At 47.8% G+C, this 22757-nt stretch overlaps 1 protein-coding gene across 14 annotated transcripts in view; it reads right to left on the reverse strand.

Annotated features, from left to right (window-relative positions):
• SETDB2 (SET domain bifurcated histone lysine methyltransferase 2) overlaps positions 1-22757 on the reverse strand; it is a 1645210-nt gene that overhangs the window by 1334779 nt on the left and 287674 nt on the right. For 9 of the 14 annotated variants that reach the window (XM_069639329.1, XM_069639325.1, XM_069639326.1 and 6 more), the window contains one exon: positions 19029-19144. The exons of 3 other annotated variants lie outside the window; for them this stretch is intronic. In XM_069639329.1, coding sequence (XP_069495430.1) covers positions 19029-19144 — 116 coding nt within the window. Of the gene's footprint in view, positions 1-827; positions 937-19028; positions 19145-22757 lie in introns of those variants that run through there. 2 more of the 14 variants (XM_069639333.1, XM_069639334.1) reach the window with 2 other exon arrangements.

The following is a 22757-nucleotide window of genomic DNA, read 5'->3' on the forward strand; positions in this document are numbered from 1 at the left end:
TGTATCCACAATACTTCCTAGAACTTGAATTCCTGTTAATGCTAATCCAGATCTAGGGGCAATTAATCCCATATGATTCAATAGTATTCAAACACACAGTTCCCTCTAGATTCATGTCTGATCCCTTCATTAAAATGCAAAACTATTCCGGCTGACTACGGAGTTGCTCTAGAAGGAGCTGGAGCCGTGGTAATATCTCTGAGTACAACAAAGTTTCCACTGCCACATTCGGTTTCAATTGTAAAGCTGGCGTTAACATGTGTATAAGTGGGGTTTCACTGTTTGCAATAGGTCTGTTATTCAACACCTGCACAGCATCCCAGGTGCGATTCCTCCACCTTGTCAACTTTCCATCACCAGTCTTACGTAGTTGTTCTTTCAACAATACATTCAATCAACCCCGAAGCCTCGGGATGATACGGGACATGGAATATCCACTCAATGCCCTTTTCCTGACAATATTCCTGAACTAACTTGCCTTTAAAATGCAATCCATTGTCGCTTTGAATTTGTACAGGTACTCCACAGTGCAATGCAGTCTGATCTAACAACTGTATGGTGTTTAACTGCGTTGCTCTCTTGCATGGGAACACCAAGTATCCTAAATACGTGTCCACAATGGTAGACACAAATTTGCATCCTTTACTGATCGGCATTGGACCGATATAATCAATCTACCACATTTGTACTGGTAACATACCTCGCTTCAATGTACCCTGAATTACATGAGGAATAGGTCGATGACTCTGATGTAGACATATGGGCAATTCAAAATCACAGTTTTCACTATTCCCAAAGGAATATTAATTACTCTCACTTGTGCCCACCTGATAGTGGCTTTTTCTCCAATCTTCTGATGTGCCCATTTGGCCGGACCCTCCATATCATCGTCTTTTTGATCCCTTGCATCTACAGATGAAATGTTGACATGTCCATCTGCAACAAAATTAAAACAACGTTCTAATGAGTGTGTTGCAGTGTGCAGCTATACTGTCACTTCACCGTTTGTCAACATTTCTGCAAAATCTTGCCATCATTCTTTTCCCCGCAATTCTTTTGCATGAATCTTCCACCCATTTTCTACCATGTTGGCAGCCACACAGCTAGTCCATTGGCCACTAACCACGAGTCTGTGTATACATGACTCCGACCAGGTGATTTATGTTTTAGCACCTGACACACAGCATACAGTTCTGCAAACTGCTCTGTCCTTTCCCTGTCGTCAAAGTTTTCCTTGTTTTGGGATTATATGATACTGCTTTCCAATGTCGTTCAGTCCCTACCTATCAGGGTGAACCATCAATAAACCAAGCATGTTCTGTTTGTTCACTTGTCAAATCTCCATACGGTACTTCCCATTTCACAGGAGATTCACATATTTCTGTCACTTCATGTGGTACAACATCTACAGGTGGCACACCAGCTACTTGCTCGTGTAACTTCGCCACTCCACCCTTCCCCGATTTGGCCACCCCACCCCTGCCTGATTTGGCACCATCTTGAATGTATCATTTCCACTTGATAATGCTAGCCTCTTGTGCATGTCCTATTCGATGCGTCTTAGGAAAGCTCATTACCCATTGCATGATCGGAATTTCAGGTCTAATCACTACATCATGATTCACTGGTATCTGCTCTGTATCCACAAGAACCCAATAGCATGCTAGCAATTGCTTTTCAAATGTGGTATATCTGTCACCAGCCCCAGGTAACTTATGACTCCAATTATTGGCATAATTGTCATGTACAGATACATTTAATTCAACCTCACTTGCCCTCACGCCCACAAATCAAGCACACGTTGCAATGTGTTTTTTACTAATTGAAATGCTTTCACTTGCTCCTCTCCCCATTCAAAGTCAAATTTTTCTGTGTCACTTTGTAGAGGGGGGCCAATATTAGTCCCAAATGTGGTATATGCTGTCTCCAAAATCAAACCCAATGAATTGTTGCGCCTGTTTTTTGTTCACCGGGGTATCAAATTCAAGTATCTTTGGTTTAGCATTTGGCACCATTTCTCGATGTCCATTGTGCCGCTGAATCCCCAAAAAGATCACGGTCTCTGCTGGACCTTGGATCTTGTCTTCAATCTCCCAGCCTTCCTTTTCGCAATCCTTCGATGATTATTTCAAGGTGTATTCGCACACTTTTCTCATCTTTTCCCTGAACTAGAATGTCATCAATATAGTGTGAAGTCACATCAGGTTTGCACAGTATTTTATCAAACTGTTCTGCCACCAGCCGGTGACGGATGGTCAGACTATGCACATATCCCATAGGCAAACGTTCAAACGTATATATTGCGGTCCATTCCATGAAAATTCAAACTGCTCTTGACACTCTTCTGCAATTGGTACAGTGAAAAATGCATTAGCCAAATCAATCACTGCATACCTTAGTCCCTCAAATGTTTGCACATTCTCAATCAGAGTAACAGCATTCGGGAATGTAGGTATTAAAGGAGGAGCATGCTTATTCAACTTGCGATAATCCACAGTCATTCTGTAACTTCCATCTGTTCTTTTTGATCGGCCAAAGTGGAATGTTCCATGCCGTAGTCACAGGACATAACACCCCTGCCTCAACATATCCCTTGAAAGCGTCTGAAATTTCCTTGTGGCCCCCAGGAATGCGGTATTGTTTCATCGACACACGTTTCATGGCCAAAGAAACCTGCACTGGGGCATATTCAATTTTCCCACAATACCTGGTGTACAAGTAAGTGCACTCACTCCGAATGTGGTTTTGCCTTCTAAACTAAGGTCAATCCCTCCAAAATGTCAAAACCAATAATGTACTCAGGTATCGGAACAATTAACACTTGATATTTCTGTCATTTTAAATTACCAATTTTCAGGTCAATGCTCGTCTAAACTGCGGGTGTCTCTTTCCCTCCCACGCCAGTAATAGTAAAATGTCAACCTCTAAATCTTGAAGGATTTCCATTAATCAGTGAGGCCTCTGCACCGGTATCAAAGCACCAACCTCTTGTGTATTCCCAGATTGCCAAAAAAGTTTGACCACAATCCTTAGTCACCAACACTGCACTCATCACTTTCCTCAAATCAGCATATGTCGGCTGATATGGTGATGGTATCCCTAAGGACCCCTCGTCCACCTCCTCCTCAGGCAGCGCAGAAGGGGAAGTGTCCCCATCTCGCTTATTCACAACCTGTCGTTTCACCTCTTTGGATCTCTGTTTTCCATCAAGCTCTCTTTTTTTTATATAGCTGATACATTTCTTGGGTTTGAATCCTGTCAATTTCTTTCTGCGGCACCACTTAATTTTTTTTTAACATTTTATTTTATTTCGGGTTTTCAAAAAATAGAAACAGCATACTTTTGCAAAACACAAGGAAACCCACTTTACCCACATCCCATTCCCACACCCAGATAATAGAGTCTTCTCTAATTCAACAAAAACATTAACCACAAAACCTTCGGTCATCTAGCGTGGGGTAGAGATTAAGTGATGAATTACACTCTTATCCGTGGCCGACTACTGCGCCTTTCCAAGTTCTTATGCCATAGTCCCATTTAGAGGGGAGTCCCCCGAGGGATAGCTCATTCCCGTTACTTCCCGTTAGCCCTGCACACTCCGCCGTGACTCTGTCCTTGTATTGAACACCACCTTGCTTCAATTATTCAGATATAATCCCATATTGTGCCCAGCATAGGGTGATCGCGGATTCTGCGGGGGAGCCTACTTCTAGACACCAACAGCCATTCCCCAACTGAGCCGGGGACAAGTGGCGATTGTCCAAATCTACCCATTGGTACTCCTTCTGCATTCTCAGGTGTGGGATAAGGACCCGTAACTGCGAGGCTTTGTAGTACAGTTTCATATTAGGGAGACCCACCCCTCAGCTGACGTTCGGTAACGTAAGGGCATCAAAGGATATTCCCGGCTTTTTCCCCTTCCACAGGAATTTCACCACAGTGGTCTTTATTTAGCGGAAAAATGCTTTTGGGGACACAAACAGGGAGCATTTGAAATGCACAGAGGAACCTTGGTAAGCACACCATCTTAAGAGCGCCGAGACGTGTGAGCCACAAGATGCTCATTTGTCCCCATCTTTCAAGATCGTCCAAAACCCGGACAGTAACGTAGGGAAGTTGGCCTGAAAAATCTTCCAAGAACCTCGTGAGGTAAATTTCCAAGTATCTTAATGTGCCCATGCTAACCACCAGCCCCCGGGGGGTGAACCTTTGTATATCTCAGTCCCTGTTCCTGTCCAGCAGGAACAGGATCGATTTTGACCTGTTAATCTTGAACCCTGAGAGGTCTCATGTTGTTCAATAAATCCAATTACCTTGGATATGGAGGATAGGGGATTCTGCATATGCGAGAGCATGTCATCAGCATATAACATGGCCTTATATTCCACTACCCCCACCGTGAGTCCCAATACTCCTGGGTCATCTCTAATTTTTTGTGCTAGCGGTTCTAGAGAGAGCGCAAATAAAATCTGAGAAAGAGGGCAACCCTGTCTCGTACCCCTGCTCGGAGCAAACCATCGGGAAAAGCCACCATTAACCGCCACACAAGCCTTGGGGGAACTAGACTGCCGTTATGCCTCGCTTGAACGTCAGATCCAGACCCACTTTGCCCAGTACCTCCTTGCGAAAGCCCCACTCAACCCTATCAAAGGATTTTTCTGTGTCAATCGATAGAACAGCGGGGTTTCCCCCCATACCTTGCGCTTCATGGATCAGATCTAAAGTCTTCCCAAGTGTGTCCGTTCCTTGGCGCCCCTTTATAAAGTCCACTTGGTCTGAATGGATCAATTTGGGCATGTGTGTCTCTAGTCTTGCCGCCAGAACTCTTGCGTACATTTTAGCATCAATATTCAGGAGGGTCATGGGACGATAAGAACTGCATCTTTGGGGTCCCTTCCCTCCTTTGGTATAATCGTGATCATTGCTCGGGAGAAAGTTTCCAGGTCTTCCCCAGTCTCCAGGATAACATTGAACAATTCTACCATGAATGGGATAAGGTTGGTAAGAAAAGACTTCTAAAAGCCTGCCAAGAAGCTGTCCTCCCCTCGGGCCTTCCCAGTGGGCACTCTTGCCACCGCCCTTCTCATTTCGTCAGCGTTATTGGGGCACCATTGCCTCAGCATCCTCCTGGGAGAGCCTGGGCATCCGAATTCCCTCCAAGTACCGTGTTATCTGTATGGCATCTGGACTGGCGCCTCTTTTATAGAGGTCTTCTTAGAATGGCGCAAACGCCTCTCAGATTCCGTGTCCCCCCCTTGAACCTGCGTTTTTCACACCCCCTCTATGGCCATCACCCACCTGTCAGCTCGCTGTCCCCCGAGTCTCCCCGCCAGCAATGCATCCGCTTTGTCTCCCTTTTCATAAAAATGTTTTTTCAGGAACAGCAGCTTCCTAACTATCTGACCTTCCTCCAGGAGTCGAAGTTCTTCTCGTTTCCCTCTCGACTTCCAAGACCCTTTTTTCCCTCCACTCTACGGTGTCCCTAACCCTCCTGTCTAACTGGACGATTTCGGCCCGTAACTTATTTTCAATTAATTTCCGCTCTCATTTTTTCAGAGCCCCTTCTCTGATCAGGATCCCCCTCCATGTCGCCTTCCCCGCTTCCCACACCATTCTCCTAGAGACCTCCCCTGTATTATTTGTTTTTAAATATTCAATCTCCATGGACAACTCCTCATGGAACACAGGGTCTTTCCATACGGAGTCGTTGCACCTCCATTTAGACCTACTGGGTATCATCCCTTGCCAATTTAGGTCCACCAACACCAGATCGTGATCCGATCACGTAATCAGAGAAATCTCTGAGCTCAGCGCATCCTCCCATAGACCCCTTGATATGTAAATATATTTTTTCATTGAAAGTGCCATGTGGGGCAGAGTAAAAGGTATACCCTCTTTCCTCCAGGTGTAAGTGTCGCCATATGGCCCTCAGCCGATAGACCTCCAACATTCCCAAGACCTCACCATGCACAGGTCTAAGCACGTCTTCCCTCCCTCCCTGCTGGGTTTGTCCGTCCGTCCTATAATCTGCCCACATATTGAGATCACCACCAAGAACTATATGGCTCATAGCTTCGAGCATTATCTTTGGGAGGGTTTTCAACAAATTCCTCTGTTGCCCCTGATTTGGGCAATAAATTGTCCTTGCTTATGGTCCCTGAAACCAGGAGGGCCCTACTGTCTTCACCAGCCCAGACCTTTGTGACCTTCATTCTTAGCCCTTTGACAATAAGGTTTCCAACCCCCGGTTTTCTTAGGGGGCCTGACCCCCAGTATTCCTGCCCCAGTGCCCTGACTGGAACCCTCCGTTCTTCCCCTCTAGCGTACTTGGTCTCCTTAAGGACAGCACATCAAAGCCAGCACTATGAAAAGCCACCAGAGACCTCTTTGTGGGTGGGTTCATCTCATTTACATTCAGCGTCCCCACCCTTAGGAGGCCTCCCCCCCTTGCCTCCTGAGCCTACAACCATCCTCCCATCTTCCCTATCCTTGGACCTTTAAGCGCTCTGGGCGGCCTGTGCTCATAAATCCATCCCACCATAACCGGTAAACACCACTTAGAGAAGACCCTTATCCTACCCCCCCCCCCCCATCTTAACCCTCCTCGGTACCCGATTGCCCCGGCTGACATCACCAGAGAAAGATCTGACCACCAGTTGGAACCAGCTCCCTTCCGGTCTGGTGCACATCTTACCTCTTAAACTTCGAGCCCCCTCCTCCCCATCTCTCCTATATCAAACTTCCTTTCCACCTTGCTTGATCATACATCAGCCAATTACACCCTGATGAGAGACGCCCTAGTCCTGTGTCCTCGTCTTAGATGTTTTCCAGTCTGAGTCAGATGTCTGCAATCGGCGACATGTTCAGCTTCCTGTATTTCCTGTATGCCGGCAGGTCTTCTCCTTGGACCCTTGATCAGCCACTGCCTGTCGCCTGCCACCATGTCTCCCTGATTCTCTGAGGTGGCGGCTTCTCCAAACAACTCCCCAGTGACTTTCCGAATGTCTGCCTCCGTCATCAAACTGTATTTTCGGCTGAACGGGAACACCCCCACCTATACCTCACTCCTTTCTGTTTTAGCCATTTGGTCAGGCACAGGGCCTCTCTGTCTTGCTTTTTTAAGTATTTTCACTTTGTCAGCATAGTTATGGAATTTAGCAAAGACTGACCTCGGCCACCAACAGCCCCAACTGCACGGTGAATTCGTTCAATCTTTGCTTCATCAATGGTGTTGCCCTCCAGTTTTGGAACGTCATATAACGCTCTCTTCAGGTCGAGTTCCGTTTCCCCCCCTCCTCGATTCGGAATACCAAAAAGATACCAAAAAGTCTGAGGTTGTTCCACCTCTTGCGATTTTCCAAGTCATCCATCTTCATTCTAACCTCTTCCTCGCGTCTCTCCATTTCGGTAATCCGCATGTCCATTTGCGTCTCTAGGGTGTTGATGAAGGATTGATTGTGCTCTACTTCAAGTCTCTCCTCCGTTTTGTCTATCCGTTGAGTGATCCTATCCACTCTACTCCCAATGTCCGCCCTCATAGTGCATATTTTCTCCATTAATGCGGCAACATCCTTCTTTGTTGCTGCAGATTCTACTGGTGTGGTGGCCATGCTGGGCTGTACTGTACTGTGTCACGGACTCCTCGGCGTGTACTTGTAGGCGGCCAACTTCAGCCTTGCCTCCATGTCCCTCTTCCCGCTGTCTCCTACTGATCACCCAGGGGTGTCCCCCTCCGTGTTCTGCAGGTGCCGGCTGTTGGTGTCCTCTTCTTGGCTCCCAAGTCTGCCTATTGCATATAGTGTGTTCCGGGCCACCCAGAGGCAGGCCCTGCGCCGTTCCTCGTCTCCCGTAGGAGTATGGAGGGGCCACTGTTCTTCAAAGGCTGCAGTTAGGCTCCTTCACTGCCGCCCAGCCTGTGCAAGGAATCCGCTTGTCGGGGGACCTTAGCGCGGACACAGTTCTCTAATATATGGAGCTCACCTTCCACCCCCCACAAGCTTTAGAAGGTGGGTTCCTGCCTAGACCACCACAATTTGTTATGCTTCGTCGTCCCCAGTACTGGTGGGTTTGGCATGGTAAGATTGGCTCTGATACTGGGGCAGCACCCTCCTTCTCCCAGCTCTCTGTTCCCTCAGGGAGGCAGGCACACACCCCTGAAAAGGGGTCCCTCACCTCCACTGGCTGTAGCAGTCGAAGCCTGACTGTATCCACACTCCTGGCTGGATCTCTCCTCATGGTTTTCACAGAAGGGAGCAGTTCATGTGTGCCATTGACAGGAAGACTAATTGTCTATGACTGGACCTTAGACTAGGAAACTCCAAGACACTCCCCCCCCTCCTTCAATTGGTGTGTATAGACCCTTCACAGTGCAACGCAAGTACACCAGGTAGAGGGTGAAGGGAGATGCAGTGTTTGTTTCAATACTGAGTCTTAGGTGAGGAAGCTTTATACATGTCACCATCTTTGTCACTGTTCGGCTTTTATTTACATGGGATGCCTCCCAGAGCAGCCTCCTTCCCTGCCGTGTGTTCTTATATTCCAAGGGGGGAGGGGCCGGACTGGCCCGCTGCCAGCACCTGCAATTACACAGCCCCCACAACCCCTGCAGCCCCCACGCATAGCGCTCTGCTCTCCCCACCGCTCCACAGGCTGGGAGTCGGTAGCAGGGGGTGAGCCGCTAAGGGAAGAAGGCCGTCACCCACCTCCTGCTGCCCGATGGCACTCCTCTGACGTTCCAGGCACACATCTCCGTTGTGTCCTTCACTGGGGCACAGTATCCGGCCTTCTGCTGCTTCTCCTCCTGAGCCTGCACGGGAAGCGCTCAATATCGCCCAATCTTCGGGGATGAGAGGGCCAGTACCTCTCACCGCAACTAAATCACTGGACCGGCCTTTTCGTCAGCACAGCGCGCCCTAACCTCAATGGGAGAAGGCTCCTCCTCTCTTCTCTGCTCGTCGTGTAGTGTCCCGTCTAGGCATTCCGGGGGGCCCCCAGCACTCAGGATTGCACCTAAATGATCCATCGGTGTTCCCCCAACCCACTGCTGCTACCCTTTCGTCTGGGGATCGGGGGGGTTGGATAGGGAGGGCTCTGGTCCCGTAATGGCCCGGAATATAGGGAGCTCCACACTCAGGCTGCCCACGCCTACGCGCCCCCTGGTGGCCACCGGAATCCCACCTTTTAGTAGTGCCATAAAACACATCCTTCCTCGATACTCAAGTATCTCGACTATCGGACCTCTTACCCAGAGTGCGTCGATCACTCTGCCCCACTCTCTCCCTTTCCCGTCCTCAGTATTTTTCCTCACTCTTGTCCCATTCGCCCAAGTCTGCTAATTCTGGGGTGTCATCTACCACTTCATCATTTAATTTGCCTGCCATTTCCACCAGTAGTGTCATGATGACATTTTGGTTTGCAGGTGGGGCAGTTTGAATTACCAAATTCCGTGCCGAAACGGATAGCGCCACTTCTCCCATATGTTCTGGATCATCAATATGGATCACTTCCTTCATAGCATGCTCTTTAAGCCTCTGTATGGCCTCTCTCAAGGTATTCCATCTCTTCTCCTCACTAGGCTAATCGGATATTTGCAGTAGTCGAAGTGAGTGAGAGCGGTTGGGAGCAGTGCGCCTTTTTTTTTTTTTAATTAAGTTTTACTGTTCCTATACTTTGATATTAAAAAGAAACCGTTCCGGAATGATTACGTTTTAAAATAAAAGTGTAGGAAAAAGTTGAAACTTTCACTTTCAGTTTTCAGTGCACTACACACTGAATGTTCCCCTAAACATCCGATCCATGCATTTGGGGGTTTGTATTGTGTGTAGGAGGGGGCGTGGTGATGGGGTTTGTGGGGAGTGGGTGCAGGCCAGCAGGGAACATAGTTCCACTACTTGTTTTAGCACACTTCGACCACTGGATATTTGCGATTATATCCATGAGCTGCTAACTGTAACAACGAAAGGGTTCTTTCTTGCCCCCGGGCATCAGGAGGAAGCCCTGCTCACAAGACTCCTGTATATTCGTTTCATGGGACAATGGCAAAAATAGCAAGGAATCTGTATGATCTACAAGAAGGCCTTCTGCCCCTCCATCAAATAATCTCACCATCCATGTTAACAGAGGCTCACCTGCCTTCTGTCTTAATCGACTGATAATCTCCCCAACCTCTTGCTGAGTAAAATCCTCCAGCGTGGTTAAATCTACCAACCCACCTGCCGCATTTTGCGGATGTGGGCCCGCTCTTCTGCGGTTTAGCGGACCGGTTTAGCGGTCACCTCCTTCCTGTCAGGTTCTGGCTTAGACAGTGCCTCCCTGTCTGAACCACTCCCTGAACTTGTGCTGTCAAATAGGTCTCCGTCCCACTGGTCGGGATCCCAATCGACCCCTGCAGAGGCGATCGCAGTTGCCACCTTTCGAGAATTCACTCTCCCTCTCCTTTTCCGATATTTGTATTGGGCAACTCTCATGGCAGCTTGCTCGGCCACCGCCTCATATCGGTCTACCGTATGATACAATTTCATCTGCAGCTGCTGCATTAACGCAATCTGCTTCTATGCAGCCAACTCCTTATCTAACTTCAAAACATTTGCCTGCAGTTCTATATTTTGCTGATGCAGCTTTCTAAAAGCATGCAACAAAATCCACCCTCTTCTGCCCAAAGCTGAGCATTCCTTTCCTTTTTCTACAGCCACTTGTTGTAAGCCAGCTACCACTTCAGCTGGACTTGCGTCTCCAATACTGGCATATGCATGGCTCACTTAGACTGACACCACACGCCCAGTCTGTGCAAGTTTGTCATCTGGACTCTTAGCCCACCCTGGAATTAACTCTTCGGCACATTCTCTGCCTGCAGAGCTTCCCTTTTTCCTAAATGAACTTATTTGATTGATGGATATTCCACATTATCTTATCAAACCACAAAAACACTCATCAAACCTAAAATTTCAAAGAAATTGCCTTTCCGTGTCCAAGCTCAGATTCGTCTAGTACTTGGAATCAAATACCTCACAAGTACCCTGCTCACAGAGCCACTATGTTTTGATTCCCAAAATGTGTAAGGACCTCAGATGAGTCATACATATCCCCTACACAGAAGAACGTATTCCACATTTATGACAGGTAATGACCACAGCTGTGCTGCTTCGGGAAATATTTCGCCGTCTGCGTCGATGACATTGATACGCTGTCCTCTAAGGCCTCCGTCGAGCCGATGTCACTGGATGTTATAAGTAGGACGCACGACGCCCGTAGCCTCAGTTGTCGTTTTTTCCCCAGAACGTGTGGCACCAATCTTCTGCCAGACTGACTACAGAAAGCCTTTTGGAAACAAAAGCTGCAATCGCCTAAGAAATTCTTTACAGGGGCATGTAGGGAGGGAACGATGTGGAATACGTCATCTGAACATCCCATCGAAAGAACGTTACCAGGTAAAAAAGTAGCTTGTTCTTCGAAGGGATTGGTTCCTCCGACGTATTCCACATCTATGGCAGACTCCCAAAGAAGTACCAACGTATGGAGGTGGGAAAAGAATTTAGAAATTTAGAATGCCCAATCAAATTGCAGAATAGAGGACTGCCTTACCAAAGGCCAAATCCTGTCCATGGACAGTATATCCAGGGAGTAGTGTTTGACAAGGCATGGACAGAGGTCCATGTGGCTGCTTCACAAATGTTACGAATGGGAACACCCCTCTGCAGAGCAGTGGAGGCCGCCACACCCCTAGTAGAATGGGCCCTCAAGCCTACCAGAGGGTCCTTACCCGCCAGACGGTAGCATTCCAAGATGGTCAAGACAATCCATCTGGACATGGTCTGCTTAGTAACAGCTTGACCCAAACGCCTTCCAGCGTATCCCACAAAGAGTTGATCGTCCACTCTGACCCGGGACATGCATGAGATATAGAAGCTTAACGTTCTCCTGGGATCCAACCTATGGAGTCTCTCCTCTTCCTTACCAGTATGCGGAGGAGGATAGAAGGCCAGAAGAATGACCTTCTGGCTTAAATGAAAGTCCGACACAACCTTCGGAAGAAAAGAAGGACGAACCTTAAGGACAACCCTGTCCTTATGGAACACCGTGAAGGGTGGCTTGGCGGATAGTGCCCGCAACTCACTCACTCTGCGAGCAGAAGTAACCGCAACTAAAAATACAGTTTTAAAGATCAACAGTCTCAAAGGGCAGGAATATAAAGGCTCAAACGGAGCTCCCATGAGGAATTTTAGAACCAGGTTCAAATCCCATCCGGGCACCTGGAAAGGTGATGGCAGCAACACATTAGTGAGCCCTTTCAGAAACTGAGAAATCAAAGGAATCTTAAAATAAGAACACTCCTCAGATGAGCGGTTAAATATGGACAGTGCCGCCAGGTAACCTTTAATGGTACCCACTTGCAGGCCCTTGTGGGCTAATGAAAGCAAAAAAGACAGAACCACAGGAATGGCACATGAAAAAGTATCCGCATTATGAATCCTGCACCAGTCGCAGAACTTTCTCCAATGGCAACGGTACAGGGAATTTGTTGCGGGCCTTCTGGACGAAAGCAACACCTCCATCACGTCTTCAGGGAAGTCCCAATCCTTATACCTCAACCTTTCAGAAGCCAAGCATGAAGATTGAGAGACTTGACCTCTGGATGGAGAACCTGACCCCCCTGCTGTGAGAGCAGATTGTCTCGGTAGGGAAGACGGCGTGGAGGGCAGATGGACATGTCGAGAAGGTCCGGGTACCACGTTCTCCTGGCCCATGCCGGAGCAATGAGGATCATTCGGGAACCGAACCTCTAACCTCCGCAGCACTTGCGGAATGCCGGGGACTGGAGGAAACGCGTACAGTAGTGGGAAGGACCACTCCACTAAGAACACGTCCCCTAAGGCTCCTCTAGGAGGAAATTCCCGCAAGCAGAAGCTTTCGCACTTCCGGTTGACACTGGTGGCGAAGAGATCCACTTGTGGGGTCCCCCAAAGGGCGAAGATCTCCAGGAGAATCTCCTGAGCCAGCTCCCACTCGTGAGAGACCGTGCTCTGCCTGCTCACAGCGTCCGCCGCCACGTTTTCATCTCCGGACAGATCAACTGCAGAGATCGAAATTTCCTGCTGGATGGTCCAGAACCAGAGCTGCATCGCCTCTCGCCACAGAAGGAGAGACCATGCCCCCCTTTTTGTCAAGGTAGTGCATTGCCATGTATTGTCCGTCAGAATCAGGACATTCTTTCCCCGCACAGACGGCATCAAAGCCTTCAGGGCTAGCCTGATGGCCCTCAGCTCCAAAAGATTGATAGACCAACGACCGCTGACTATCAACTCATTGGCATGAGCTCCCCATCCCGTGAGGGACGCGTCCGTCACGATCGTTACCTCTGGCCAGGGTAGCCAAAATGGAGCCCCCTTCATCAGATTGCTTTCGTCTGCCCACCACAGAAGATCCTGGGTGACCGAGGGCAGCACCTGAACGGGGTCCGACATCCTGCTGGAGGACTACAACCACTGCAGCTTGAGAGCCCATTGCAGAGATCTCATCCGTAACCTGGCCTCTGGCACCAGAAGAATGCAGGATGCCATGAGGCTGAGCCACCTCAAGAACTCAAAAGCCGGGAGACTCTGGGCATGTTGAAACTTGTGCACCATCTACAGAATGGGCTGAGCCCTCGCCTGGGGAGGCGAACACTGCCCCAGAGATGTGTCGAGCACTTCTCTGATGTACGGGAGCCGCTGGGTAGGTGTCAAGTGGGACTTCTTTAAGTTGAGGGAGAAGGCCAGCCTGTGAAGAGAGTGGCAGGTGACTGAGATTATCCAGGACTTGCTCAGGAGAGCGCGCCCTGATCAACCAATCGTCCAGGTAGGGGTAGACGTGAATTCCCCTTTCCTGAGATACGCTGCCACCACCACCATCAGCTTGGTGAAGACCCTCGGGCAGAGGTCAATCCGAACGGCAGGACCCGAAACTGAAAATGCGAGTCGCCAACCGCAAACCTCAGGTACTTCTTGTGCTTGGGATGAATCGGCACATGAAAGTAAGCGTCCTTGAGGTCGAGAGACACCAACCAGTCCTGAAGTTGAAGGGCCTGGAGGACTTGAGAAAGAGTAACCATCTTGAACTTGTCCTTCCTGAGGAGCTTGTTCAAACCATGCAAGTCCATGATGCGTCTCAATCCTGCGTCCTTTTTCGGGATCAGAAAATATGGGGAATACCATCCCTTGTTCCTCTCCGCTACAGGCACCAGTTCTATGGTGCCTTTCTCCAGCTGGGATTTGATTTCCTGTGCAAGGAGCGGATCCGGACTCTTCAAAGAGAGATTCCCTGGTGGATTGTCGTGAGGCCTCTGCCGGAAAGGAAGACAGTAGCCGTGGTCTATGATCTACAGAACCCACACATCTGAAGTAATGGCACGCCATTCTACAAGATGCTGCGCCAGCCTTCCCCCAACCGGCGAACCATGGGACATGGACTCATGACTTAGCTGAAGCGGCTGCGGCAGTGCCTGAGGGCAAAGAGGCAACTGCCCGAGCGGCCTTGGCACCTCGAGTACCTTGTGTACCACCTCTGGTACTCCTACGGTGGCTCCTTTGACTTGCAGCTCCCCTCGATCTACCAAAGGAAGAGTAGTATCGAAAGGAACCTCCCCTCCATTGCTGTCCCCTCGGACGAAAAGGCGGAGGTTGGCGTACTGCAGCGCTCAACGACTTTGCTGCAGCTTTGGAGGTCTGTAACCTCTTAAGGCTCTCGTCACCCTTGCTGCCAAAAAGATGTACACCATCAAAGGGCATGTTGAGAAGCCGGGCTTGTACGTCGGGAGCAAACCCCAACTTCCGCAACCACGCAAATCTGCGCATCATGGTGCTTGCCGCCATGGACCGGCTGACAGTCTGCCATGTCCAGACCTGACTGAACGGATTCACACATGGCATCCTTGCCATCCTGAACGAGGGCAAGAAAACCATCCCGTTCCTCCCCTACGGGAATATGTTCAGCCGCCAAAGACACAGGCTCAGGCCTACCGAACTTAACCTCCGGAGAGGTGTCCAGACCACTGGTGTCGTGCAAAGACTGACGCAGGTCTTCCAACTGGCTATGACCAGACAAGAGTTTGTCAGGAACCTCTTCAGGAACCATACCTTCATCAGACCATTCATCCACCTCAGAGATGTAATCCAGAGGCTGGAATAACTCCCTGGATGAGGGCACAAAAAAAGGTTCAAAGACAGGCCTTACTGACTTCTTCAGGGCCTTCCTCAGAGTATCCACCGATGCACGGGGTACCTCCAGTAAAGCCTCCACAAAAGGCGTCGAGGGTGTCGACGGAATCTGCGTGGATGCCGAGCGTGGCGCTGATGGCTTCGACACAGGCCTCGAGGGTGGTGCCCCGAGCGTGTCCTTTGACGGCCTCGGTGTCGATGATTTCCTCAGAGGCGGAGCCTCGAGAGAGTCCCTCGACGGACATGGTGCCGATGGCATCTTCTTAGAAGACCTCACAGGCTCCGACGGTCTCAAGGGCGTCGAGGACCGGGACCTGGAGCGGGCATGGCTAAAGCAATCCACCTTGTCCGACCGGGACCTCGAAGGTTCGAGTCCAAAGGGGTGCGAACGGTGGCCCTAGCGCATTCCTTGCTGGCTTCTCTCGAAGGCGCAGACGGAACAGAGCTCTGCGACTCGAAAATTGCCATCATTTCCTTACGAAATGTGTCCCATTCCGCAGGAGAGGAATGCTTGGTAGGACAAGCTACCCGCCGTCTGGCGAAGTCCTCGGACGAGGACGGGGAAGGCGACCGGTTACAGCGCTTACGCGAGTGCCTAGAAGAGGCAGAGGAATGGCGGGAACCACTCCGGGACCGAGACCCCATGGACTTAGGCCGATGACACGGAGAGTCACCCCTCGAATCGTCGGTCAAAAGCCCAGCGGATTTCGACTTTCAGGGCTTAGAAACCCTACCTACCCAGAGCTTCTTCTTTCGTTCCCGCAAGGCCTTCAACGTCAAAGACTGGCATTTGTCACAGTCATCGGTGGCGTGGTCCTCGCCGAGGCACCAGAGGCAGACGTCGTGCGGGTCCATAAGTGACATCTTAGAACCGCAGTCCCGACACTTTTTGAATCCCGACCGCGGGGTAGAAGAAGATGAAGACATGATAACTTCACAAATCAAGTTCGAAGAACCGTATAGAATCAGAAGAAGCGAGGCGCGCAAGATCTCCAAAGCGAACACGTTTGCGGAAAAAACGGAACCAAGGCTATGGGCGTCATGCGTCCTACTTATAACATCCGGTGACGTCAGCTCGACGGAGTCCCTCGAGGACAGCCCATCGACGTCACCGACGCACGTGCCAAAAAAAATTCCAAAGCAGCACAGCTGTGGTGATTACCTGTCATAGATGTGGACTACGCCGGAGGAACCAATCCCTTCGAATGAAAGTTCTTGGACACAGGAAGGCAATAAAACAAACGTAGTCCAATAGTTAGTAACTGTGAATAAAGGGCCTGTAACTATTCTAACAACCAACATACAAATGAATACATGTTACATATCACACAAAGACATACGACAAAAAGATAATTTAATACATCACTGTTAGTGCAGCTGTAGAGAACACCTTCATCTGGCCTGGCACAACACTGCAAAGCCCTAAAGCAAGTAGGCAGAAAGAACACCTCAGCTAACAGATCTGGAACTGAGTGTCCTCCTTCTCAGTGAGACTTTTCCTTCTACCTTAGCGGATGACCTCACTCTTCTTATTTGGTCTGGGTCTCCGCCTTCCATAGGTTACTGAATGTCCCCGGCCAGAGTGACAGACAGCAAGCATCGGAGGCACCCTTAGAGTAGAAAAATCCAGACAGTGGAAAAAACTATCTCATGCTACCGTGCTCCCATTCCCAGTATCCTCATCTGTGCACCTTCTCATCACAGCCTCTTCTCGTAGCTCGTCCTTGAACAAGCAATGCAAAACTATCCTACGCGATGAACTCATGCGCTTCTCACTAGAATACTGCTGGTGCTGCTAAATCATGTTTGCCTTCTAAAAGGGTTCATGGAAAAATGCAGACTTTCACTGCAGTCAGAAGCAAATGTCCAAAATGGCTGCTTGCCGGCACAATGTTTTAGCTCACTTTTCTCTCGAGCACTACAACCCCCACATATATATGCAGAAAAATGTGTTGCGAAAAAAGCAACAAATTCTCCTGCGAGGAAATGTAATGCACAGTGATCTACCAACACAAAATAAGCAGGGGGGCTCCTCCCCTGCATTTCGCTTTCCTACTAATATTTTCCTTTTTGGTTTAAGGGAGAGGGTGGGTGACCTCTCCCTTGAGTTTCTTCACTTTTTATATTTCAACAGTTTGTAAGGAAAGTATCCTGGGCACTTTCTAGTTCACTTAACACAGTTCAAGTTTGTTCATGGGGGACAAGTCTTCCCTTGCGCTTCCTTTCAATATACAATTCTTTTCAATGTTCACTTTCTCACACCTTGTACTATCATTAGCCTCTTATCTCCCTGGTATACTCTCCTGCTTGGGTAATTGCAACTTTCTCACTGATTCTTAAAAGGGGCACGATTCTTCCCTTTAATATCCGTTTGCCCACAACTTCAGATTTACTTCCCTTCTCACTCCTGGTTTACTCTCCTGTGAAGATGTCACACTACTGTTTTGCTTTACCTTCCTGTACGTGTGCGAGAACCAGACTCACTCTTTGCCTTGTTCATAACCTGTCAGGGCTTTTGTTTTCCTGGGTTTACCGGGCAGCTTTGATGTTACTCTTGTCTTTCCTTCTCCTTCCTTTTCAGTCCACTGACTCAGCATGTGTCCCATTAGACGGTTAGCCCTCGCTTTGCCTTCTTCTGCTCCGTAAGGCTATCAAGCAGAAGGCTTCCTTCGGTTCGGTCTCAATGCACACCGTTCGGGTCTGCCTCCATACTGCTTTTTATAGTTTGTTCACCTTCAGCGTTCTGATCGGCATCAGAACAAGTTACCAACAGTTTCAGTCTCTGCCTCTCTCTTTCCATCTGGTCAGCTGTGACAGCTTTAAACTTCCAGGCATTGCTTATCATTTTCCAAAGACTAGAATGTGGCGTTGGCTTCCCGCTTCTGGTCATCTTCATTGTTCTATCTGTCTTCCTCGTTTCAGTACTAAAAAAAGCGGGGCAGGGGAGTAAATAAGGTGTTTGGTTAAGAAAACCTTAGCATTCTTTAACTACATTGGAATAAGCCATGTAGGTATGTTTCATGGGCACATGTATCATTAGAAATTGTGACTTCAAGAGTATTTTGATCCAGTGGGTTGGTTAACAGGCTTTTGCAACAGAATGTATTATTCCCAAAGAATGTATTATTCCCAATAGGATATTCTTGTTTGATTTGACAACATGCCATGGAGGATTGGGGAGTACAGAAAGAGCTATAAGGCTCGAATACAGAATCGGGATACCGTTTTCGATCTAGCGAGTCTGCCTCATTCCCCAGTGGGTTGTCTCCCCTTATGTGGTCCTCCCACAGAAAGCCAGCCCCAGGGTCAGAGTCGGGTAGTTTCTGCCATTCCCTGGCCACATTAGGGGAGGTTTTCCCGGGGGAACCAGTGACGACTTTGCTCGATTCGTCACATAGTTTACAACATACTGCGGTGGCCTCTGCCCTGTCATTTTCTTTTCAAAATCAATACATATGCATATTGCAGCAAATTTCACTGGTATGATGTCCTTTCTTCACGGGATGTTTTTTCGCAGGGTTTTTTTGCTGCGAATTTCTTTTCGAAAAAACCCATCACATTTTTTGGGGAGTTAGTAAATTATATATATATGGGGTGTGGGTGTTTGGGAATAAATCCAAATTAAAGACAATGGGAGGGGGTTGGGGGGGAACCCCCCCCCAAAAAAATGTGAAATAAATTTGATTGTTTTTTTCATTAAAAAAAAATTGCGGTAAAAAAAACCCCAGCGAAAAAACATCCCGCGATGAAATTACACAGAACCAATTTCACCATATGTAAGAACAACAGTGCCGTCATTTCTGACATTTCATGATCGCAATTCCTTCACCAACGTACCTAACGTATCATCTTCAACTTGTAGACTTAATTCATTTTTATCTGGTTGCTCCGACAAATCGCTGGATAGTTCATTTATATCTATGTCCATCTTAAGGGAGTTGGAATTAATTTCCCTGGGGGGAACAAAATGTACGCAAAATAATTATAAGCTGTAATGCTACAACTATGATTGTTAAATGTAAGTATTCTTTACTAGAATAAAAAGACAACTATTTTAACCAACACATTCAGCAGTTTATTGAATAAGGCATATTCACCCTATTGAACTCCTGCCTTGGATCACCAACCTGCTGGAACCACCTACAAAATGCTTTACGGTTATAATGAATAGTTTATCAAGACCAAGCAGCTCACAGTCAAACTGGCTTCCTGGTGCAGAAAACGCAAATGGGTTGACCTGTGTTTAGTAGTCTAGAGTTAGGGCAGAGTTCTCATTTGACCAACAGGAAGGTCATTAAGGACTTTCTAAAAATAGACGTTTGTTTAAATAGTCTATGGGTGTTGCATAACCTTCCTGCTAGGACAGTGGAAAGGCAGCCTCCAGTTCTACATTTCTTATAAATTGTCGGGGGGGGAGGGGGCAGGATGTATTACGAGGTGCTGAGCTGAGGAGTGGAGAGCACCACAGGGCATTATGTGCCAACTTCCTGTTCCAGATCAGTGGGCCAATGTGATATAAAGCTTGAGGAACTATAGAGAACCTTAAACTCCAGTGTTCCCTGTGCGCATGTCATAGTGCCTGATAAGCTGCAGCGTTCTATAAGCACTGCAGACTTTCAGCAAATATTGGGGTTAGGGAAAGGAAGATGCTAAGCATAGTTCATTTTTTAAAATGACTAATCTTATGATGGTGCAAACATTGTGTGTGAATTTAAAAAGCAGACAAATCCTCTCAGTGTATATGGTGAAGAGTCCAGCCTTGGTCATCACTAGCACCACCACATGGTTTCTACTCACACCTTTACATGCCTCCCAACCCTGAAGTACCCTCAAATATCACTAGTAGAACCCCTCAGACCATCTTCCCCTTGCACCTTCACCCATCAACACAGTACCTGTTGAACCGATCCACACCTCTCCCCTGGACAGTAGCAATGAAGACAGCTTCAATCACACCACCACTGCCCTTTCAATTGGACATAGGTACCCCAGTAATCCCAAACCCTCTCTCCACTCCACTCTACTCTACGTGATTGCACCATGTGTTACCAGATTCCTCACCCCCCTATCCTATGGCATGAATGAGTATTTGAATTTTTATTTGTATTCATATTGCGCTTAACGCCTAAGCAATTTACAAACGGAATAAGCAGTACAATAAAAGCAGGAGTCAGGCAAACAAGTCATGGCAATTGAAGGTGATCTTTAAGCCTGGCTTTGAAGAGGGGAAAAAGAGAAGAGACTGAAAGGGACAGAGGGAGAACACTCCAGTGCTTAGGAGCCAAGAGAGAAAAAGAGCAAAAACAAGAAGGGGCACAAGAAGGGCAGGGGGACTACTAAGCAAAAAGAATTGTGATAGAAGGCAACGCGCAGGAGAATAAAAAGAGGTACCGACCAAATATAAGAAGGAGCTAGACCATGAAGGCATTTAAAGAAGAGGCATAGGAAATTGAAAAGAAGTCACGCATCAAAGGAAGGTGGTGAAAAGCAGCAGATATAGAGTCCACAGGAGAAAGATTACAAAGAATACAAATGGAGGAAAATTAGATACAGCGAAGAAGAGCAAGCCAATAAGCAGGGAGACCAAGAAGCAGACTGGGACAATAAAAGACTAAAAAAGAAATAAAAGAGTTTGGCTAATGAGGAGTGAGGATCCGACAAGCCTTTCGAATATTAAAAAGTTGGAAAAAGAGGAATCGAAGAAAACACAGAGGTTACTGACAGAAGTGAAATGGAGAGAGAGGCACAAGGAAAAGAAATAGAGGGCAGAGGGAGGGGAGAAGGAATGGTAGATGCAGGGAGAAATGAACCTCAGTTTTAGAGGTGTTGAGATGTAAGAATTGCAAAGACATGCAGGACTGGATCGAGAGAAGACAGGCCGAGAAGAACAAATGGATTGAGTCAGAGGAGGAAAAAGAGAAAACAAATTTGAGAGTCATCGCCGTAAATGTGGTAAGAGAAGTCATGCAAAGAAATTACATAGCCGCAGGGAGGGAGGGGGGGTGCTGGGGTGCAGTGTATATAGGGAAAAGAGGAGACTATCAAGCACCAAACCCTGGGGAACACTGTGTGAAAGTGGAAAGACAGGAGAGGGATGACCGGCTCAAACAACAGGTGTGGTCAGTGAGGCGAGAATGAAACCAGTCCAATAGAGTCCAGAAAAGCCAAGACGAGACAGTGAGAGGAAAGAAGAATAGAATGGTTGACAGTGTTGAAAGTCTAGAAGAACAAGAAGAAAGGATAGCTTAGCATAACGGGCAGAAAGGAGAGATTCAGATACAGCCAACAGAGGTCTCTCTGTAGAATGGCACGGTCTGAAGCCAGATTGAAAGGTAGGAAAAAAGTGATCGTAGATTGACAAAAGAAGAGACTTCAGTGTAAACAATGCGCTCCAGTAGTTTAGAGAGAACGGGTAGGAGAGAAATCAGGCAAAGGTTAGGAGAAAGAAGAATCAAGTGACTTTTTGAGAACAGGGAGAACAAAGGCATATTTGAAATAAGAAGGGAAAATAGAAACGGAGTGACAGAATAAAGAGGGCAGCAAGATAACCAACAAGAGACTGGTAGACTGCCGCAAACAGGGAGGAAGGGAGCAAATCACCCGGGGCACAGAGCACGAGCGCAGGTACCCCATTGCCAGACTAGCCACTATTGTAGAGGATCACCAGGCCCTTGTTAGCATCTGCAAACATTCCCCAGGAAGGGTGGTCATGTTCTGTGCAAATGTTTGGTCTGTTTCAATCAGTACCAGCAATGGTTTAAAAAGTACTTTTTCATAGGTTGAACAACACAGCTTCGCTGCCTCCCAATACGAAGAGCACGATTCTGTCCTTTGTCCACTCATAATTCATAGGTTATCACACACAGAATTGCAAGGAGAAGAACAATGAAGTCATGAGGATGCAGCAACGGCATGCCTGGCCACAGTTGCACTCTTCAGCATCAAAATCCCTCATCCCTTTAGTCAGGCACGTTTGTTTAATCCACATCTGGCCAACACACAACATGTGTAATACCTTCAATGAATCTCTCAGAAACACCACAAAACGGCAGACTCCCCTGTGTGATGAATCCAATGAAGTCATCACGGATTCCGAGCGGTGAACTCCTTCCATATGGCCTGGGGATGGCAGCCTCTACCTGATCTTGACCCTGGGGGCAGCTATATGAGGGATGATTACATAGTTTTTGATTGTAGGTAGGGAAACTCCTTTTTAGAGTAGAGTCAGAGAGGCATTTTCACAACCTGTTTAAGTTAATAAAAGTCTTTAACCAAAAACATGACAATTTTGTGTCCGGTTTTTATTTCTAACCCCTCACACCCGACTGAACACACCTTCGAAGAATCATGCTCATTCATTTATTGATGTACTCATGTATTTATACCAAAATTCATGATGAGTGAATATACGTAAATGAAACAAAAGTGTTCCTGCTGTGTCTGAAGCGAGGGGAGCAGATTTGTGGGAAACCAAAAAAGGTCATGCCACTTGGCATTACTAAACATTAGTGGTACACTAGGCAACACGTGGACAAAATGTATGACCTGGGGTCGGCATGAGACCAC

This window comes from Ambystoma mexicanum, chromosome 7q (assembly GCF_040938575.1).
Source record: "Ambystoma mexicanum isolate Mex_15411 chromosome 7q, UKY_AmexF1_1, whole genome shotgun sequence".
NCBI lineage: Eukaryota > Metazoa > Chordata > Amphibia > Caudata > Ambystomatidae > Ambystoma > Ambystoma mexicanum.